General features: G+C 45.7%; 2 protein-coding genes across 2 annotated transcripts; one reads left to right on the forward strand and one right to left on the reverse strand.

Annotated features, from left to right (window-relative positions):
* Positions 1-789: 789 nt before the first annotated feature.
* On the reverse strand, positions 790-2,678 carry guca1aa (guanylate cyclase activator 1Aa). Its single transcript, XM_028396655.1, has 4 exons — positions 2,481-2,678; positions 1,390-1,539; positions 1,217-1,310; positions 790-917 (listed from the first exon to the last, which is right to left on the reverse strand). The coding sequence occupies exons 1-4, from the start codon at positions 2,676-2,678 to the stop codon at positions 790-792; spliced, it is 570 nt and encodes a 189-aa protein (XP_028252456.1).
* Positions 2,679-4,557: 1,879 nt separating this feature from the next.
* On the forward strand, positions 4,558-19,664 carry golgb1 (golgin B1). Its single transcript, XM_028400646.1, has 20 exons — positions 4,558-4,667; positions 5,600-5,680; positions 6,082-6,273; positions 6,347-6,460; positions 6,630-6,794; positions 6,874-6,996; positions 7,429-7,542; positions 7,706-8,342; positions 8,423-8,499; positions 9,234-9,291; positions 9,601-14,593; positions 14,666-15,077; positions 15,146-15,379; positions 15,460-16,296; positions 16,376-16,569; positions 16,655-16,814; positions 17,410-17,513; positions 17,586-17,657; positions 17,812-17,902; positions 18,013-19,664. Exons 2-20 carry the CDS (start codon positions 5,612-5,614, stop codon positions 18,148-18,150), a joined length of 8,784 nt encoding a protein of 2,927 aa, XP_028256447.1. The 5' UTR covers positions 4,558-4,667; positions 5,600-5,611; the 3' UTR covers positions 18,151-19,664.
* Positions 19,665-19,739: the final 75 nt, after the last annotated feature.

Here is a 19,739-nt window from a genome sequence, read left to right on the forward strand (position 1 = left end):
TTAAATGAAACGGACAGAAGTTTTGACCTTTTATTGTTTTTATTTGTTTTAATTTAGTGTACAAATAAGCAAAAGTTGAAACCAATCAGATTCTGTAGACTTCCCACAGAAGGCACCAGACACTGCCAAACATGAATGTATTCTACAGCTGTACTGATGCTGGATAAGAAGCCACATGAAACACCCAGACAGCACAGGAATGCTGCACACGCTCCGGAATATATTTATTTTAAAAAAGAAAGTAAACAATACAAAAGGTAAACGCTTCACAAGCGTATCTGCAACATCCCGGTAAATCTCTGCAGTGACTTTCACCTGTTTCACAGCCACTGACTTAATCAAATTAGCATGGATGTTAAGCACACTGCAGAGTCATAGTTTCCCTCTTTAAACCCCACAGGCAACAGCCAGTAAACACAGATTTGAGTAATTTGATGCAGAGAGACCCTGAAAATAAAAAAGAGATTTGGAAGCGGCTCCTCTGTCTCCCTCTTTTATTCCTGAGGGGAAGTGGACTATCTGAGAGATCATCCCTCATGCCAAGGTGGCCTTGGGAGAGCTCACCATCATTAACCGAGGACAATGACCAGTCTGCACAGGCTGACTGAGTCATCCCATTTAAAGTGCATGTGTGTCTCCTTTAGAGATTAAACGTAAGATATGTCGGCGTCCGTGACAAACGCTTGTGTCATATTAAAGTGAATTCAATCTCCCTCTATAAATGACCTTTTAACTTGAAGCGCTCAAACAGTGAATGAAGACACTGTAAGTCGGAGTGGACAGACTCCCCTAAACGCTGTGTCTCCTGTTGTGGATCATGGCCATGATGTGGGTGAGGTCCAGACTTTTCATCATCACCTCCATAAAATCTTCATCACTGCGAGCACCAGCAACAAACTCCTCCAGGGAGAGCTCACCTGAAGTCACACAAGCAATCAAAAGAGTCACTCTCCACGTCAGCAGCACACGTTTGTGACGGTACATTTACATTTCCTGCTGTTTTAAAAAACTGTCTCCTCCTCTCATACAGCTGAGACTATCAGTACCACCTCGGGCTGTAAACATGTTTATTTCTGGTGTAAAGTTGGACATTAATACAAAGGTTCTCATTTTTGGAGTCACCCCAAGTGGACAGTTGATGAACTGCATTTTCTGGCACATGTTCATTTTTCAGCCCTGCAGATTGTGAAACAGTTTTTTGCCAGCACACACTCACCGTCTCCATTTATATCAATCCTGTCGAAGACTCGGTTGGTGAATTCCTCCGCACTGGTCTCCTGATTTTCATTTCCATTGATGGCGCGGATGGCCTGGAGGGCATGAGGGTCACAGTCAGTTTGTCACATTAGCTGAAAGTGCAGTGCGGCTGCTGTGTGACGTTCCGTGTACCTTAATGATGTTCAGGAGTTCGTGGCGGTCGATGCAGCCGTTTCCATCCACATCATAAAGTTTGAAATACCAGCGCAGCTTGTGCTCCATCTTTCCCCGCATCACCAGGCTCAGAGCGGCCACATACTCCATGAAGTCTATGTAGCCGTCCTGCACAAGAACATGACCGGTGAGTTTTTGGTCAAATAATTTACATTAAAAATCTGGTCCGGATTATCTCCACAGACTGTCTGTGTCTCAACAACCTTAGTAGCATTGTCTCACAGATAATCTGCTGTTTAAATCAACCATAAAGATTACCGCCACCTTTTGTGAGCAGAGGGACAGACTAAATATAGACATACAGCTCCTCAGACAGCCATCCTGCCCCGACCCGCTCACTCTCAATTAAACTGTGATCTGAGGGTCACAATGGGAGGCAGGCGTGTTGTTGAAAGGTTTTCTGCAGTCAAACACTGAAGAGATTATCCTAATCAAATTTCTGTTAACTGATAATTAAGAGAAAACAATCATTTAAAAGTTTAACTTATTAAAAGGCATAGAAAGTTTAAGAAAATGTTGTTTAAGTACTCTCTTACCACTAAAAAACATGTGCAGCTTCCAGGGCCCCAAACGTGATAAAATTATTTATCCTCCAGTTTCTGACCTTGTGCTCTGTTTACTGACATCATTTGTCTGTGATCTGTTTCACCTGCTGCAACATATTATAAAAAGATAAATGGCTGTAAAACTCAGTTTAATTAACAAGCAGAAATATTTTTTATTTTTTGTTCTAGCCACCAAATTTAGAATCAATAAATTATAAATTCAATATATTTGTAAACATTTTTAAACTTTATATTTAGTTTTATAGATGAAAACAGTCATTAATCATTGTTTCAGTCTTAATTGTAACAAAAAAACTTGTTGTTAAGATACTTCTCGTATATTTTGATATAAATTATGGTTGAAACCAATAAAAAAATATCTTAAAATAAAAAATAAGATAAACAGTTACTATTTTTTTTAGAGGAACACATGTAAACATCTGTTGAGTCTTTGAACATCCTTCAGGTTTTGGCCTCTCATTAAGTTCTGCTGAATCTTCTCACCTTGTTCATGTCAAACGTTCGGAACATCTGCTCGATGTAGGCGTTGGCCTCCGGGTCCAAACCCTTCAACCCGAAGAACTGCTTGAACTCGTGCAGGGTGAGCTGACCTGACGGACACTCGATCATGAACTTCTTGTACCACAGGTGCATCTCTACGGCCTGCAGGTCGTCCACGGTGCTCCCTGATGTGTTACCCATTTCCCTCTCACACCTGGATTTGCAGACGGAGTGATGGAGTACAAGCTGCTGCTCAAACGCCTGACAGCCCTATTGGTCTACTGTGAAGCGGAGGTTCTCCCTCTTCACAGTCACACAACAGCGGGACTCTAAGGGTGCGAGTGGCAGCCGGCAGGGGCCTTTTGTAGGCTGCTTTGTTTTGGGGTTGAGGTGATCCATGCTCCACCCACCCCCTCTGTGTTCTCCTTGGGTCTAATCGCTGGATGTAATCCAGTCAAACATGCAGATGATCAGCATAATCTCCCCATTAAAAGGACAGGTTTACCCTGAGATGTGCTGACAGACACAGTGCAGCTTTCATCCGTCACGTGCCGAGACGGGACGACCAGCACAGTCATGCATCCGAACTCCTTGCTCAGCGAGTGGAGTCGAAGCATGAGTGGTACAGCTGTCATACTCTTAGCACAGTGTACATATCGATCCTGTCTCATTGCCCACAGAGAGATCACAGGACCCAGTGACACTGACAAGATCCAGGACATGGTCTCAATGGACACAGTGATGCTTTATCTAAATGTCTAAGGTGTCAGCTTGCTGAGAGACAATTTGACATTTATGAAGCAGATTTCTGACGCTATCAGAGTCAGTGGTCGCCATTTTGACAGCGATCACCTCTGTAGACCACCTTGTGGAGGTCTACGATCCTGACACAGAATTTTGTGTAGAAAAGTGAAAATATTTCCTGAAATTGACTGAATGTTGTAAACTTTTTGACATTTTATGAAAACAAACTTTGAGAGAAGCCACTTTAATCAGTTTTTTTCACATATTAACACAATTACTTTAAATAATTTGGTTTATTTGGATACCACAGACTAAACCAAGAAGGCATCACAGTTTGAGTTAGTAGTGAAAATAATCAGTAATTTCGGCATAAATGTGCCGTTAATGCTTTTACACCATGTTACTACAACTTGCTAATGTCATAAAAAACATACATACATTCAGTATGTGTTAGTGCTTAAACTAATTCTAGTTTAAATCTTCATACAAAAGGTATATACGATTAAAAAATAAGACTTTAGCTGTAGTCTTAATGTTTATACTGACCAGAAATGTTAGTTTCAGGAAAACCACAGGTAGAAAATAACAACAAAAAGCACATTTAGCTGTTGACAGTAGTCTCTGCCGCAGTGCAACATTGAGACATGAGAGCGACATACAGTGTCTGTGCTGTTATATCAGCAGCTGTGACACTGGCAGCAACTTCTTGTCTTTTTCTATGGCCTGAAAAAGTGTTTTAAAAGTAACACATCACTGCGTAACAAACGGCTACGTGTTCAGAGCTTAAAAAGATAAAAAGTTATGTCTCTGTAACTTCAGTAAGGCCTCATTTTTCTTTCTTCATGACCAGCTTTCCTTCATATTCCAGCTTTATTTTGGCTTTAACATGGACTGAACTTCACTGTGGTTCCCCGCCCGAGCAGATCTCTCTGCCGCCGCTGGCCACACTTTTCCTCTTCCACCAGTGCAGGTGTCTGCCGATGGAGTCAAACAGTGACGCTGTGTTTCGCGCAAAAATGCTGGTCCACTTCAGTGCATCCACCATCCACTGCACAGTGCGGCCCACGAAGGCCACAAACACTGTGGTGTAGTGGGCCAGCAGCAGCAGACTCCTCCCCAGCTGCCTGCCGTGGTTTATGATCAGGTTGACTCTTTGGTCGTGTCCTGCCATCTTTACACTCTTTTCTTCTCTTTGCTGTCTTTATGCTGTTTTTAGGCTCAATTGCTCATTTGCAATTGCATATTTATGCAGATACTCCCCCTAATAAGGAGTAGGCATGTATATTTGCAGACACTCCCTTACACACGTAGATCCCCGCTGTCCAATCAGAGCAGAGGAAGTTTTGTTTCCGGGAGTGTTTGGTGATGTGGCTATGCTCTGAAATCCATCCGAGGAAATATATCAAATAAAAACCGGACGCATTTACCTGGGCAGCACGCACACAGGTGAGTCAAAGGTCCTTTCTTTTAAAATTAAAATCCCGTCTGAGCTGAACAGCAGCGCTGTCATGCACGAAGGAGAAAAGACTCGGAGCGGAGCAGGTTTTAAAGCCGCGGTCCTTATTTACCTGTTAGCATCGTTAGCTTGCTGAGTAGCCTTAGCTAACTTACTGTATCATGGAAACTACAGTCACAGTAAAAGGTGGATGTTTTCCCAGAGCATCCTTTTCACTTCAGCGTATCTTCATCTTAAAATGTGTCTACTGCTTTATAAAAATATCGGCGTCCAGCCGCAGGGAAAGTTTGTCTTTCATTTTCATGTTAGCTAGCTTTAATCTTTGCTGTTCACAAAAAGAGTGACGCAGCCGCAGTGGAGTGTGCGGCCGGTTCGTGAAGACTCGGCTTTGTCCGGTCCAGTTCGGCCGGAATAGGTTAGGGAGTGTCTCCAAATGTTTTGCCTCTGATTTTTTTTGTTTTTTTTAAATATCCGTTTTTAATAAGACTAAATATGTTAAATTAACGCTAACGTTAAAAAATTACTTCTCATAAGACAGACTTTTCTTTTCAAAGACTTTTCTATAAATTTATTTTTTACTTTTTAGGAGGTTTTTTTTGTCAGTTGACTCTATTTAAAATCTAATTTATTTAAATTTGTGGGGGCACATTCATAATTAACTCAATTTCACCGCTTAAGGTGCAAAAATGAGTTAAATCATAGTTTCAATTGATCTCTTGATTGTTGTTACCGGTAGTGTAGATATAAACAAGTGTTCCAGTGGAGCTATGTCTGACCAGCCCTAAAATTGAAATTATGTGGAAAAACTTCACTCAGCGCATCCCCAACATTTTATCACACAAGAAGCAGCAGCGTTACAATTTGTTAGTGTTTGTCTGCACAGAAGGTGCACACTCATGGTTTTTGTTTGTCATCTCCTCAGAGTGCCGTCTTTATGTTCAGCCGCCTGGCTACGGTCCTCCAGGAACTCTCTGGAGAGGAGGGCCCGGATGGAGACCCACAGGTGAGAGAAAACAACACATAAACACCCAGAAAACACCCATTGTGGGACTAATAAAGGTTTCTTAATCTTAATCTAATCGTAACAGCCTTTAATGACGTAGAAACACCAACTGTGCCTGTAGTTTTTATCTGTAGATTTTTCCCAAAATGGAAAAGCACAAGCTGACAATAACAGGTGTCATATCTGTACAAAAATATCTTCCATAGATATGCAAGAATATGAAGAAATGTTTGTCTTTATGTCACATAAGCATAACAGTTTTGGCTCCAGATTGTCTGCATGTTCAAGGAAACATTTTTTTAAACTGTGCCGCTGCTGTGAAGGTTCAAAATAAGTCGTAATCTGACCAACCTAGATTATATTTAAAACGTGATCTGACCTGTTTTTGTTTCCCACTGCAGGGCGAGCTCGTGCCTCAGCTCCCTACTGGTGAGGGCCAGCCTGCACCGGACTCTGAGGTGCCAGAGGAGGCCATGGAGAGGCTGGCCCACCTGGAGCAACTGGTGGTCCAACTGAAGGAGCTCATTAGAGACAAAGACACACAGCTGGTACAGAAGGACGCTGAGCTGAGCAGCAAAGATGCACAGTTTAAGGTCAATTGTAATACATGTGTGGTTATGTTTTTTGTGTGCACATTTTTGATTTTGTTTTGTTTGTTTGTCACAGAGTGAGAAAGAAGAAGCTGAGGCTCGCTTCACCAAACTTAAACTGCAGGCCAAAGCCAAGATGGCCTCACTCAACAAACAGATATCTGAGTTGAAAGGTCAAGGAGGAGCAACAGTGAGTTTTATTCTTCGTTTAGACGTCAATACAATTTTTAAGCCTCTATATCCTGGTTTTGTAATATTTAATATAATTTCCCATGTTTCATAGTTGAGTGAACATGATGAAAACTCACCACACTTCCATCATTTCATCTTGTCTCCACTTCGTTTTCCCCCCTTATTAGAGTCCAGACAGCTCTTTCACAGGATCTGGTGCTGCAGCCGAGGAGGAACTCCAAGAACTGAAGAACAAGCTGATCAAGGAAGAAGCTAAAAGCAGGCAGCTGGAAGAGCGACTCCAGTCCACCGAGCAGCTGCTCCAAGAGAAGGAGTCTGCCCACGCTGACCAGGTGACCACTTCTGTCTGTGTTACTAAATACCTTAATGAGAATGCTTTCGCTGAGAGACAAGTGATGTGTTTGTGCTTAGCTGCGGGTGCTGCAGGCTGTCGTCTGTGAGAAGGATGTGCGCTTCCAGGAACAGATCCAGAAACATGAAGAGGAGCTGCTGAAGGTCACAACGGAGTCTCAGAGCGACAGTGAGCTCCAGCAGGTAACATAAACAACATCTTTGTTAATACTTGACTCATTTAACTTCTGATCTGCTGCAGTTATTTAATACATCTAATAAGAGCTGTATTATTTGACATACTACAAATATCACAAGTGTTGTTTACGGTTTGTTGTAAACATTAGCTTCCTCCGCTTTCTATTCATTTTCCAGAGGTCCAGAGCAAACATAAGAACATGCTAATCATGTAGCAACCTATACGTGTAGCACACTACTGTTGCTTGACTACCTTCTAGTTCAAGCACCAAGCAGATAAATAAGTTTGTAGCAGAAACATGCTAATAGTGCAGCTAACAACACAAACATTTCAAAGCAGAGACTCATGGTTAATAATTTGTTAAAATGTTTATATAGGTGCTAAAATAGCCCAATAACTGCAGCCCTGCCTTACACTTTCTCTGCCGTCTTTACCAGACTCTGCATGCTGCACAACAGCGGTATGAGGAGCTGGAAGAGGCCTTAAACTCTCGGTCTCAGGTGCTGGAAATGCTGCAGCAAGAAGTGAGCAGCGCTGATCAACAAAAGCAGGTACAGATCCTGTTCAGCAGCTTAAAGCATGTTGGTTTTGAGACTGGCTCTGAATACAGATGCCTACAGAAAGCACCAAGACACACCCTACATCTAAATGGCAATGTTTTGTTTGAGTCATGCAAAACACACCCACACATCTCATCTGTGTCTTTGTGCTCAGATCCTGACTGCTCAGTTCAGGCAGATGGAGCAGGAGCTGACGGAGTCAGTCAAGCTGAGGGAGGAGCAGGCTAGCAGGGCTGATGCTGAGCTCGCAGCTCTCAGAGCCAACCTGGAGGCCCTGGAGGGAGAGAGGACAGCTGAGGTGGAGAGGCAGGCGAGTGAGCTGGCCTCCCTGAGAGAGGTGGAGCGTGTTAGTCAGGAGGATCTGGAGAGGGAGAAGATGGAAGTGGCCAGACTGGAGAAGGAGCTGACTCTGGTGAAAGAGGCTGAGAGTGCAGCCGTCCAAGCAAGCAGGGATGCTTCAGAGAGAGACCGAGCGGATATTGCTCGGCTTGAAAGTGAACTTGCATCTGTGAGAGAGGCGGCTGTCCACGAGAAATCGGATGAACTGGAGACAGAGCTGGCGTCCCTCAGAGAGGAGCGAGAAGATATGCAGAGGAAGGGTGAAATCGTGGATGAAATTTGGAGACATCTAAGTTCTCTGAGTCCGGTGCCAGAGGAAGCCCTCGCTGAACCATCCCTTCTCCTGGAGGCCGTACAGTCAATTGAAACACGGCTTACAAAGCTGAAAGATGAATGCAGTGAAAAGGAGGAACGCTGTGTGCAGCTCACCCAGTCCATGGAAACCCTTCAGGGTATGAGCTTTGTGTCTGGAGCTCCGTGTGTCTCTTTATCAAGTCTCTTGACTAACATGAATGTCTATTTTTTTTTTCAGATCAACTGGACAGAAAAACTACAGACGAGGAGGAGGCCGCTGCAAAGATTCAGGAGCTGAAGCAGCACATTAACACGGTCAGTGCTGAGTCATGCACACTGCTGCTAAAGTGGTCCTGAAGATAAAAAATAGAAAGAAAACAATGTCCTGACAGCAGGACTTTGCATTTCTCTATCATCTCCTTCCTGCTCACAAATGCAAATTAATCTGTCAGCAAACAGAAATGGCACACAAGGTTTTGGAAGGTGTTTGTCAATGATGTCTTAAAATAGAGCCACTGTAACATCTTTACAAAGAGTCTCTCAGTCTTTGTACAAAGTTTCTGATTCATCGTCTCTTTGTTTACATGATATAAAAATAGGCTATGCAAAGTCAGTTAAAACACAGTTTGACCGCTCTGACCCCCTGCACCTGGTCAGGGTCACAGCTTCAGTCGGGACAGGTAAAGACTCAGACAGAACAGAGGCAGGGTCACACAGCAGACAGACAGACACACAGGCTTTGACTGGAGCACGACGAAGTCAGTCTAATCCCCTCTGCACTGATCCACTGTTATGAACAGCTGAGCCGACCTTCACTTCACATGTATGCAACAGAGATTTAAACTGGAGCTGCAATCATACAGGCTTTCTAAATCACTTCTTATATTTTTTGTTTCTGTGTTTTCGGTTATGTTTTGTGTGTGTCTGTCCCGTGGTATCCTTGAACGCGGTGATAGAATGTCTTCAATTTATCTCAGACTGAAGGCTGAACTGATGAGGTTTGGTTGGTTTAAAGTTACTCCGACAGTAACTTTGTTTTGTTCTGTCAGATCTCAGACACAAAGAATGAGGCAGAACCTTCACAGGATTCATCTGAAGCGGACAAAGGTACGCAGAAGTGTCCTCTTATTGCTCACCCTTTGTGTGAGGCTTTGTATTAAGAGTTTTCATGAATTTTTCCTTACCAAGTGTTTAAATCGAGGCAACTGGACTAAATGATTGCCAGAAGTGTCCAGTTGCCTCGATTTAAACTCTTGGAAATGACTATGACCTGGATGAATGAGAGCATCCACAGATATTTTCATGGATTGATTCTGCTTTTAAAAAGTTACATATTCACTTAAAATAACAGTGTAGTAGCAGCACATACCCTTTATTTCTTTAGCATAAACTTGATGTTTTCCCTCCCTTACACAGCACACATACGAGGCCTGGAACAGCAGCTGTTAGAAAAAGACAACGAACTGGTTGCCTTGCGGGAAATCCTCGCACTAGGTGCTACACGCAGCCCCAGTGAGGTTCAGGCATCCGGTGAAAACTATGAACAGACCACAGATCAGGATCAGCATCAAGATGCCAATGAAGCTCCTCTTGATAGTTCCGCAGTCTTCATGGAGGACACACAAGAAGAAGAAACCACCTTAGTTGCTGAGGACACATCTGTCCTCTCCATTTCAGCTGGTAATGAGAGTAGCCCAGAGCTGATTGGACAGTCTGAGTCCCCAGAGGAATCCAAAGGAACCTCCTCGGATGAGATGGTCGCCAGCAGTGACTCAGAGGTGGCACACAGCAGCTGGACCCTCCTGGAAGCTGTGAATCAAGATGGAGGTCAGGAGTGGCCTTCCATCCTGCAGGACTTTAACCAGTCATGGGTGGCGACGGGCATGGAGCAGGAAACCACCACAGTCCAAGTGGAATCCTCCTCTGTTCTCATCCGAGAGACGGTTCAGGTCCATCTCACTCAGCAGAGTTCGTCCTCCACAGACGGCTCTGTTAACGTGACAGAGTCCAATGCCAGTCAGGTCTTTGCTCAGGCCTTAGCTGAGGAACTCCAGAAGAGGTACAGTGAACTTTTAGCTGAGCTGCAGAGGTTCAGAGAAGCAGCAGCCGAGTCACAAGAGAAAATTAAGAGTCTAGAAGAGGCAACAGAGTCCCTCACTGTGGCAAAAGAAGAGGCAGAGTCCCAGACCAGAAGTCTTACAGAAGAGCTCAAATCAGCCAGAGAGGAGCTGCACATCCACTCCCAACAGGACAGCTCTGTGGTGGAGAAGCACAGCGTAGAAATGCAGCTTCTAGAAGAACAGATAGACATCTTGAACACTGATAATAAAACCAAGGAGCAGAAGATCCAGGCTCTGCAGACAGACATGGAAATGACCCAGCAAGCTCTCTCTGAGCAGGAAGGCCAGGCCAGGATGCTGAGTGCTCAGCTAGAGGACAGGGAGCTCCTCTCCTCTGAGCTGGAAAGGAGGCTTCAAGAAATGGAAAACAGCATATTGGAGTACTCCCAGACATCAGATCTCCACAATGAGACGTTGTCTAGGAAGGACTCGGACATCAGTGAGTTGCAGCTTCGACTCAGCCAGAAAGAGCAAGAGATGATGGAGCTGAACGACAGCATGTCTGCTAAACTCCTTCAGGCTGAAGAGGAGAAGTTCCAGATAGACGGGGAGGTCAGTAAACTGAGGGAGCAGGTAGTCGAACTGGAAAAACACAAAGCGTCTCGTGATGACTCGCCTGCTCATGTAGGTGATGAAGTCGCTACCTTACGAAAAGAGAAAGAAATTCTTGAAACACAATTGATAAATGCAAAGAAGAAGCTGCAGGTGGCACTTGTGCAGCGCAAAGAGCTCATGAGGAAGGTTTCTGAGTTTGAGGAAGAAGCAAAGAAACAGAAGGAGAAAGATGAAACAACAGCAGGAGGACTTCCTGAAAATATCCCAGAGAAAGAAAAAATGAAAGAACACAAGATTCAGGAAATGGAGGCTAAACTCCAGGAGCTCGTGGAAGCTCTACGATCCAAAGACAAGGAAGCTGAGACTCTGAAGCAGAAAATTAGCCAACAGGATCAGGTTCTTGCTGACACGCTGACTCTGAACAGAAAACTGAGTGAAGAAGCTGAAAGCTCTCAACAGGCTGACGTTTCCTCTGAAACAGCTGCTTTACAGTCACAGGTGGCTTCTCTAGAAGCAGAGTGTGAAATGCTTCAGAAGAAGGTTCAAGAAGCACAAGAGTCCCGCAAGGAAACGATTCGCAAAGCCAAAGAAAAAGATCGACACCACCGTGAACAACTGAAGCAGCAAAAGGAAGAATACAGTGAGCTGATGGAGCGGTTTGAGGTGCAGAGTGGCGAACGAGAAGTTCTTCTTACTAAACTGAGAGAAGTGGAAGAGAAAGTGAGTGCTGACAAAGAGGAGCCACCTCGCCAAGTGCCCAAGCATGCAGGTGATAGTTTGGAGAAGCCTGCAGCAAATGATTGGGTCCAGGAGGACTGGGTGGACTTTGCTGCATCTGAGACGGATTCATCACAGCCACAGTCCAGCAATCTGGCTCCTGCAGAGTCGCCTGATTCCAGCTCTGCACAGATGGAGGAATCTCTGAAAGCTCTCAGAGAGGAGATCCGGTCTGTGCAGGAGGCAAACACTGATCTGGAGAAACGGCTGCAGGAAACGCAGACCAGTCTGTTGCTGAAGGAGGCTGAAGTTCTGGAGTTGGGCAAAGAGCTCCAAACACCACGAGAAAAGGAAAGACAAATTGATGCACTCTCAGAGGAAATTAATGATCTGAGAGAAAAGCATCAACAAGCAGAGTCTTACGCCGAAACCCTAAAAGCAGAGATGGAAGCTGCAGCAAAAGCAGCATCTGCACATTCCACATCATCGATTGCATCTCTTCAGGCTGAAGTGGAAGGCTTCAAGCAGTTTCTTGACAACAAGAACCACGAGATAATGGATCTCAGTCAGCAGTTGAGTGAACAGAACTCACTCATTCACTCAATGCAAGACACAGTGGCTCAGAAGGATCAGCTGATCACTTCTTTACAGGAAGAGCTGAAGGCAGAGCAAGAAAAAACTCAGAGGGTAGAAGCAGAGGATGACAGCGAGGCAAAGATCCAGCAGCTTCAGCGGAAACTTCAGGCGGCTCTGATCTCACGTAAAGAGGCCCTGAAAGAAAACAAAACCCAGAAGGAGCAGCTAACATCAACAGAACAGACCATAACAGAGCTGCAGCAGAGGATTGATGCAGCAGAAGATGAGCTGGAGAAGCTGAGAGCTGAAAGAGTTCGACTGATTGATGAGGTTGACCATACCTTACTGGAGAACCAGAGTCTTGGATCCTCATGCGAGAGCCTCAAGCTGGCCATGGAAGGCATAATCAATGAGAAAGACGCCTGTAAGAGAGAGGTGGAGCTGGCAAAAGAGGAAGCTAGCCGAACATGCAAAGAGTGGGAGGAGAAGGTTCAAGGCATGAAGGACGAGTACGAGACTCTGCTCAAGTCTTATGAAAACGTGAGTGACGAGGCAGAGCGAGTGAGACGAGTCCTCGAGGCGGCCCGGCAGGAGAGGCAGGATTTGGCAGCCAAGGTGAGGACTCACGAGGCTGCGAGGCAGGAAGCTGAAAAGCAGGCGGAGGAAGCGCAGAAGGAGGTGGACACAGTGAAAGACAAGATGAGAAAGTTTGCCAAAACAAAACAGCAAAAGATATTAGAGTTAGAGGAGGAGAATGAGAGACTGAGAGAGATGCAGGAGAAGCCTGTGAAAACAGGAGACAGAAAGGCTCTCAAAGTTGAGGTCCAACAACTTCAGGAGGACGTGGGAGCTCTGAAAGCTGAGCTGGACACTGCAGTGGCAGAAAGAGACTCTTTAGGCCAGCAGGTGGAGGAGTTAAGAGAACAAATTGCTGAAATGGGAGAAAGAGAAACTGAAATTTCAGCTGTGGTGGAAGAGGTCGTCACTGCACAGCAGTCAGAAAGAGTCATGACAACAGCAGAGCCTGCTGAGAGTCCACAGGAGGACAGAGAGAGCATTCCAGAAGAGGCTGGAGCTGATCAGATAGATGCAGTGTCTGCATCACAAACACATTCGCTGCTGAGCGAAGATAAAGAAAAAGCATTAGAAAGTAAAATGAGGGAGATGGAGGCAGCTGTTAACGCAGAGAGGGAGGTGTGGCAGGAACGGGAGACTGGACTCAGAGCTGAACTGGCCTCACTTCAACAAGATCTTCAGGAGAGCAAAGAGAAGGAAACTCTTACTCCTTCTTTAGAGAAGTGCCTTCAGGAGAGCAAAGAGAGAGAAAAGAGCCTAATTGAAGAGTCTTCGAAGAGGGAAACCCAGTTCAAGGAGCTCCTCAAAAGCCTTGAAACTGAAAAAGATAACCTGGAGGAGCGTCTAATGAACCAGCTGGCTCAGCTCAACGGGAGCATTGCTGGCTATCAGCAGGAAGCAGCGGATCACCGTGAGCACCTCGCTGAGCTGCAGCGGGAGGTGGAGAGGCTGGAGAGGGAGCGAGCTGAACTGGAGGCAGAGGCTCAGAGTCAAAAGGAACGCGCTGCCAGGCTGGAAGAGGACATGAGGCAGGCCCAACGGGAACGAGCTGAGGCCGAAGCCGAGTCTGGTAAGCAGAGGGAGCTGGAGCAGCTGCTGAGGTCTGCTCAGAGGGTGAAAGAAGGCAGCCAGAGCCGAGCACGTCAGCTGGAGGAACTGCTAAGGGAGAAGCAGCTGGAAGTCCGGCAGCTGCAGAAGGACTGCATCAAGTACCAGGAGAGGATCAGTGAAGTGGGTCGAGAAGCCAAGGCTCTGCAGCTCGGCCACGATGAGCTCAGCAGCAAACTAGAACGGTCCCAACTGGAGACTTCCAAAACTCTAGAGGAGCTGACGAGGACTGAAGCAGAACTGGTGAGCTGTAAATCCCAACTGGACGAGACGCAGAAACAGGCGAGAGAGGCCTTAGCAGCAAAAACATCCATTGAGCAAAGCCTCCAGCAGAGAGAGGCTATGCTGAAAACAGAGGCAGAGCAGACCCTGGACTCTGTGAGATTCAGGCTGGGAGCTGAGCTGAAGGAGATGGAGCTGAGGCTGGAGGAGGCGTACAGAGAGAGGGAGAAGGAAGAGGAGGCAACTCAGGAGGCCAGAGCAGTGGCAGAGGGAGCTGAGACACAAGCCCAGGAGATGCAGGCCCGTCTGGATGAGTCTCTGGCCAGGTTAGCTGCATTCTCACGCTGCATGTCGTCACTGCAAGATGACAGAGACAGAGTCTTGGACGAGGCCCGGCAGTGGGAGACACGCTTTAACAGCGCTCTGCAGAGCAAGGAGGCTGAGGTTCGAGAGGCTGAAACACGAGCAAAGGAACTTGGAGAACAACTTCAGAAAGAATCTGCACTGAGAGGGGAGCTCGAAATTTCAGTTAACAGGTATAACAATGTCTGATTTCTTTTTTATCCCTTGTTTTACTGAATGAAACTGAGTGAATGTTTGTCTTTCAGATTAGAGAAAGCAGACAAAGACTGGCAGCTGACATTGAAAGAAGAAGAAAAGAAAGTCGCAGAGAGCTGTGCTGCTCTAGAAGAGGAGAAGACGAAGCTCCTGCAAGCTACAGCTGAGTTGCAGTCGACACAAAATGAAGCCCATGCTCTAAAAAATGAGGTGGAGAGTCTTCATCAGAGAGGTCGGGCTCTGGAAGAGGCTGTCAGCAGACTGCAGGGTGAAGTCGACCAAACAAGGATGGAGCTGAGAGAGCGGGAAGCAGAAGAGAGGCGACTGTGTCTGAACTTAGAGCAGCTGGAAACAGACCTGCGATCCTCAAAGGCCTTCAATGAGAGTCTGCAGGCCGAGTTAAACAAGAAAGAGAGGAGGGAAGTAGAGATGCTTGGGGAGAAGGAGCAAGCTGTTGCTAAGGTAGGTTACCGAGAAACCACGTAGCAAATATTACATGACAACTTTGTCATCGTTTGTTTGTTTCTCAGGCTGCAGAGGAGGCCAGAAAGGAAGCCGACAGTCGGGCACAAGAGGCTGAAGAGGAGCTGGAGCAGAGAAGAGGGGAGTTGCGGGATCTAGAAGAAAAGCTGAGGAAGGCAGAGGAAGAGAGCAACAACAGAAAAGCCAAGCTGGACTCATTTATGAAGGCCATGGGCTCCTTACAGGAAGACAGAGACAGAGTCCTCAACACGTACAAGCAACTGGAGGAGAAACACCTACAGGTAACACACTGTGTTTTAAATGTTTTAAAAGGTTTCAGATGTTATTGTAGCACCCATTAAACATCTTTGCTGTGCCTCAGGTGATGATGGAGAAGGATGGTTTAATCCAAGAGGCGGCAGGCGAGAACAACAGTCTGAAGGAGGAGCTGCGCTCTCTGCTGGTCCAGAGAGACGACCTGTATGCTGAAAAGGGGAAGCTGGCTGCTCAGCTTCATGGCTACCGAGAAGAACTCAATCAAGTCCTAGGCATGAAGGAGTCCCAGCACAAACAGCAACTGGCAGCACAGAGACAGCGTGTTGCATCTTTGGAAAAAGAATGCCAGGAGTTACAAGGTCAGTTAGAGAGACTGAGCAGAGCCAGAGAGGCAGAAGTTGTGGTTCACAGAGTGGAGAGCGAGACTCTCAGTCAGGCTGCTGACAGTAGAGCGAAAGATCAGGTCATCGATGCTCCTGGTGCTGAGATAGAGAAGCTGCGGGAGCAGCTGCAGGCAGCCAGAGAGCAGGTGGAGGTCTTGGAGGAGCGTCTTCATGAGGAGAGGCAAGAGCGGGAGAGCAAAAGCAAAGAGCTGGCTGAGCTGCGATGGGAGGGAGGAGTGATGCGCACGGAGTCTGAGAGCGCTCAGGAGAGGGTGGCGGAGCTGGCCCGAGACCTGCTCAATGTGGAGCAGAAGCTCCTGGAGGAGAAAGAGGCGACAAAGCAGCTGAGAACAGAGAACGAATCGTTTGCTAAAGCCATGGCCTCCCTCCAGGACAGCAGGGAGGAGGCATTAAACAAAGCCCAGGAACTGAGCCTGAAACTGGAGGAGATGAACAGGGCAGGAGGCCCCCCTGCACACAGCAGCCCTGCAGGCTCCACCGGAGAAGTGTGGGGGCTGAAAAATGCACTACAGGCCCTGCAGAATGACAGGGAGAGACTGGTGAGTGACCTGGTGAAATGTTCTGCTGTGTTCTTGGTGAATGATCATAATATAACCAATGCATCCACTTTATGTGCAGCTGGAGCAAATTCAAAGTCAGACATCAGAGCTGAAGAGGCAGAAGTCAGAGCTGTCTCAGCTGGGAGCAGGAGAGCTGATTAAAGTCTGCCAGGAACTGTTTGATGAGAAGAAGAAGAGTGAAGACATGCTGGGCGTCATTACACAGCTGGAGAATGTGGTGGAAACGGGCAAGCAGGAAATAGAGACACTCAGGTGACACTGCGCAGCAAAACAAGCAGCTGTTTTTATAGAAAGATCCTTTGATTTCTTTGTGACTTTGTGTTGTTTTTCTCTGTAGGCTGGAGCGTATCGACTGGATGGCTCAAGCAGAGCAGCTGAAGCAGCAGACGCTCACCACACTCTCGGAGAGGGACCAACAACTGCGGCAACTCTCCGCCATGCTGGAAGAAGCCCGCACTCAAAAGCCCAAAGTGCAGCAGGAGCGCTATCAGAGAGAGGTAGGAGTATGGAACATATTTTTTGGGATTATCATGGAATAAAATGCTGCTTTTTGTTTAATATTTTTCTGCTTTTTGGTTGGCTTTGTGGACACACCTGCTACAACACCTCGTTGTTTTGTTTCTGTGCCTTTCACACAGAGCAGAAAAAGTGTGTGAGAGCAGCTTAAACCATCTTTTTTTAAAAAACCAGAGGCAAAACCTCCAGGAGTTATTCTATTTCTATAGACCTCCATGAATAAAATGCCCCAGTTTACCACTGAAATAAACATGTTTACAGCATACACAGCCGCCTACCCATCTCAGGTCCACAAGCACTCAGCTGCTTCAGACATATTTGGGGACTGGTGTTATTTTTACATATTTTTTGGGACATGGTGCTGCCAACAGCAATGGTCAGAGCCTCCCACACTGCTCTTCAAGGCAATGCAAAACAGACAGAAACATCATTTTCTTTCCTTCATGCTCTAAGTTTTGATATTAACTTACTTTCAGAAAAAAAATACATCATGCTGCTGAAAATGTGTTGCAATTCCTAAATCCGTGGAGCCACAGGATTGGTACTATATTGATACTATGTTTAATTTCCCCACAGGGCACGGAGGAAGTGGACAGTCCTCCTGGAGCTCCACAGGAGCAGAGGAGCAGCCTGCAGGAGAGCCACACCTATGTCGCTGAGCTCAAAGAGTTACAGCGCAGGTACTGTGTGCATCTACATATACCAGAAATGTGACACACACAGGTACTAATGGATTAACTTCTCTTCATCAGATTAGAGGAGGAGATGCAGCAGAGGATGGCCGTGGAGGAGCAGCTGATGGCGACGCAGGATCGACTCAAACGGTACCAACTGTTTGTAATATTGACTACAAGTGATGAGTTCAGGCCCAGTGGGATGATTTCCTAAATACTTCATCTCGTCCTTTTTTTGCTGTGATGGATTTCAGCCATCTACAGGATAGGACAGCTGACATCTGTTTTTATTGTTTATCATTAGCCACAGCCAGGCTAAATGGCAGTCTGCACAAGAAGAGGATCACTCAGAGACCGCCGTCTTTATCGAGCCGCCGGAAGGAGCCGTCACTCGAGTAAGACTCCGCTAATGTTCTGCACCACCTCATCTGTCATCCCAATAACTGTAATAATAAAGACTTATGAGCTGAGTGCTTCCTGTAACCTCGTGTCTCTTCTCCCGTAGACTCGGAGAGGCGGACCAGGTTTGATGCGGATGCTCCGAGTGGCCTTCTGCTCCCGTCAGCGCACCCCTCTGCTGTTCAGCCTCTATCTGCTCACTGTGCACATCCTGCTGCTGCTCTGCCTGGGTGGATACCTCTGAGAAACCAGCTCCCTTTAACAAAGCTCACAGATAAGAGAGAGAGAGATGGAGGGAGGGGAGGGCAAAGAGACGAACCCAAGCCATCCATATTATTTATAATGTTACACGTGATAAATGAAAGAAGGGTATAAGAGGCGTCCTGTAGACAAACATGCACTTTACTAGCCTGAATCAGCCAAAGTATAGAGATTTATAAAGGGAGCTGCTGTCTCGGATGACTTCAGTGTTTGATAAAGGGACGTTTTAACTTCATAAAAAAAGAAAAGTGTAGTGAAAACTGTAGAATCAAGTGATAGGGCAGATGGTTGTTCTTCACGTGCCTTTAGATTTGTTGTAAGGATCAGTTTACATTAAAGAAAACATACTACATACTGTAAGATTAATACCTATCTGTCCCTTAAATGTGAGGTTAGATTACTGTGGTGAGCTAGGAAAAAAACAACCAAAATAAAATCAGAATTTACCAAATAACACTTAAAATTAGCATTATTGTTATTAGCAGATAGCTGTGTTGTAGGTGCCAGTGTCGCACTGTGTCCTCTGACCAAGCTTGCCCAGCAACATTTCATATTGCAGGGCAAGTGTCGTCTTTCAAATTCAAGCTGAAACACACACGCTGCAGTTCCTCAAATGGCCACTAGAGGGCTGGCTCTAAAAGTGAATCGATCCCCATTTACCTAAACTTTACAGCAGAAATAAAGGCATTTACAGCCTGGTATGGTTTATGTCTTTAGAGTCACAGCAACATTTATATAACAACATTTAACTCAAAGTTTTCCTTTATGATGGCTTGAGGTTCTGGGCGAGCTGTTTTTTGTTCCATCTTCCTCATCTGCTCATTTTAATGCACACAATGGAGCACAGTGCAACTTCTTCCCTCACACATTCCTGTGTTGTGTTCTCCTGTACTTTCCTCTTGTTTGAATCACATGTTTAATCACAGTAATATCTGTACATATGTACATGTATTCCAGCTGAATGTTGGGTCTCCCTCCTACATATCCTGCAGGGCTCTCCCGTCCATGCCTCTGCTGCACACAATAATTGTTGTTTGGCAGATTAAGATGCCTTCAGGTGCAAATGTTACCGCAGAGCAGGAGGACTGCCTTGTTTCCTGATGATATCTGTCCTGGTATAAACTCCTCTGGCGAGACATTTATTGTTCTAGCAGGGTCTAAAGTCACACTGTGTTGGTAAAGCTTCTCTCTAAATGCACATCTTACACATTGTAAAAAACTGATCAAAGGGCTGTATAGAATAATAATAAAATGTAATTAAAAGTGTTGGTGGATTAGATCAGGGACCAGACTTGTTAAGCTTTGATTTATCAATGGGGAGAAAAACAAGACATTTTGTGAGTTAATTTTAATCCAGAAAATTAAAACACTATCTTTTCCTTTGTACTTTAAAACACACACACACACACTAGGCTGTTTTTGTTCTTGATGGGAGAAGGAACACTGTCATTGGTGACACGCATTCAAAGCTTTTAATAAAGGATATTTTTAAGTGGACGGTTTGTTGGTCATGGACTTTCATACTCATATTTAAAGTTGTGTAAGTCTGCCCCCAAGTGTTGTACCCTGGCA

Source organism: Parambassis ranga, chromosome 2 (genome assembly GCF_900634625.1).
Source record: "Parambassis ranga chromosome 2, fParRan2.1, whole genome shotgun sequence".
NCBI classification, from domain to species: Eukaryota; Metazoa; Chordata; class Actinopteri; family Ambassidae; genus Parambassis; species Parambassis ranga.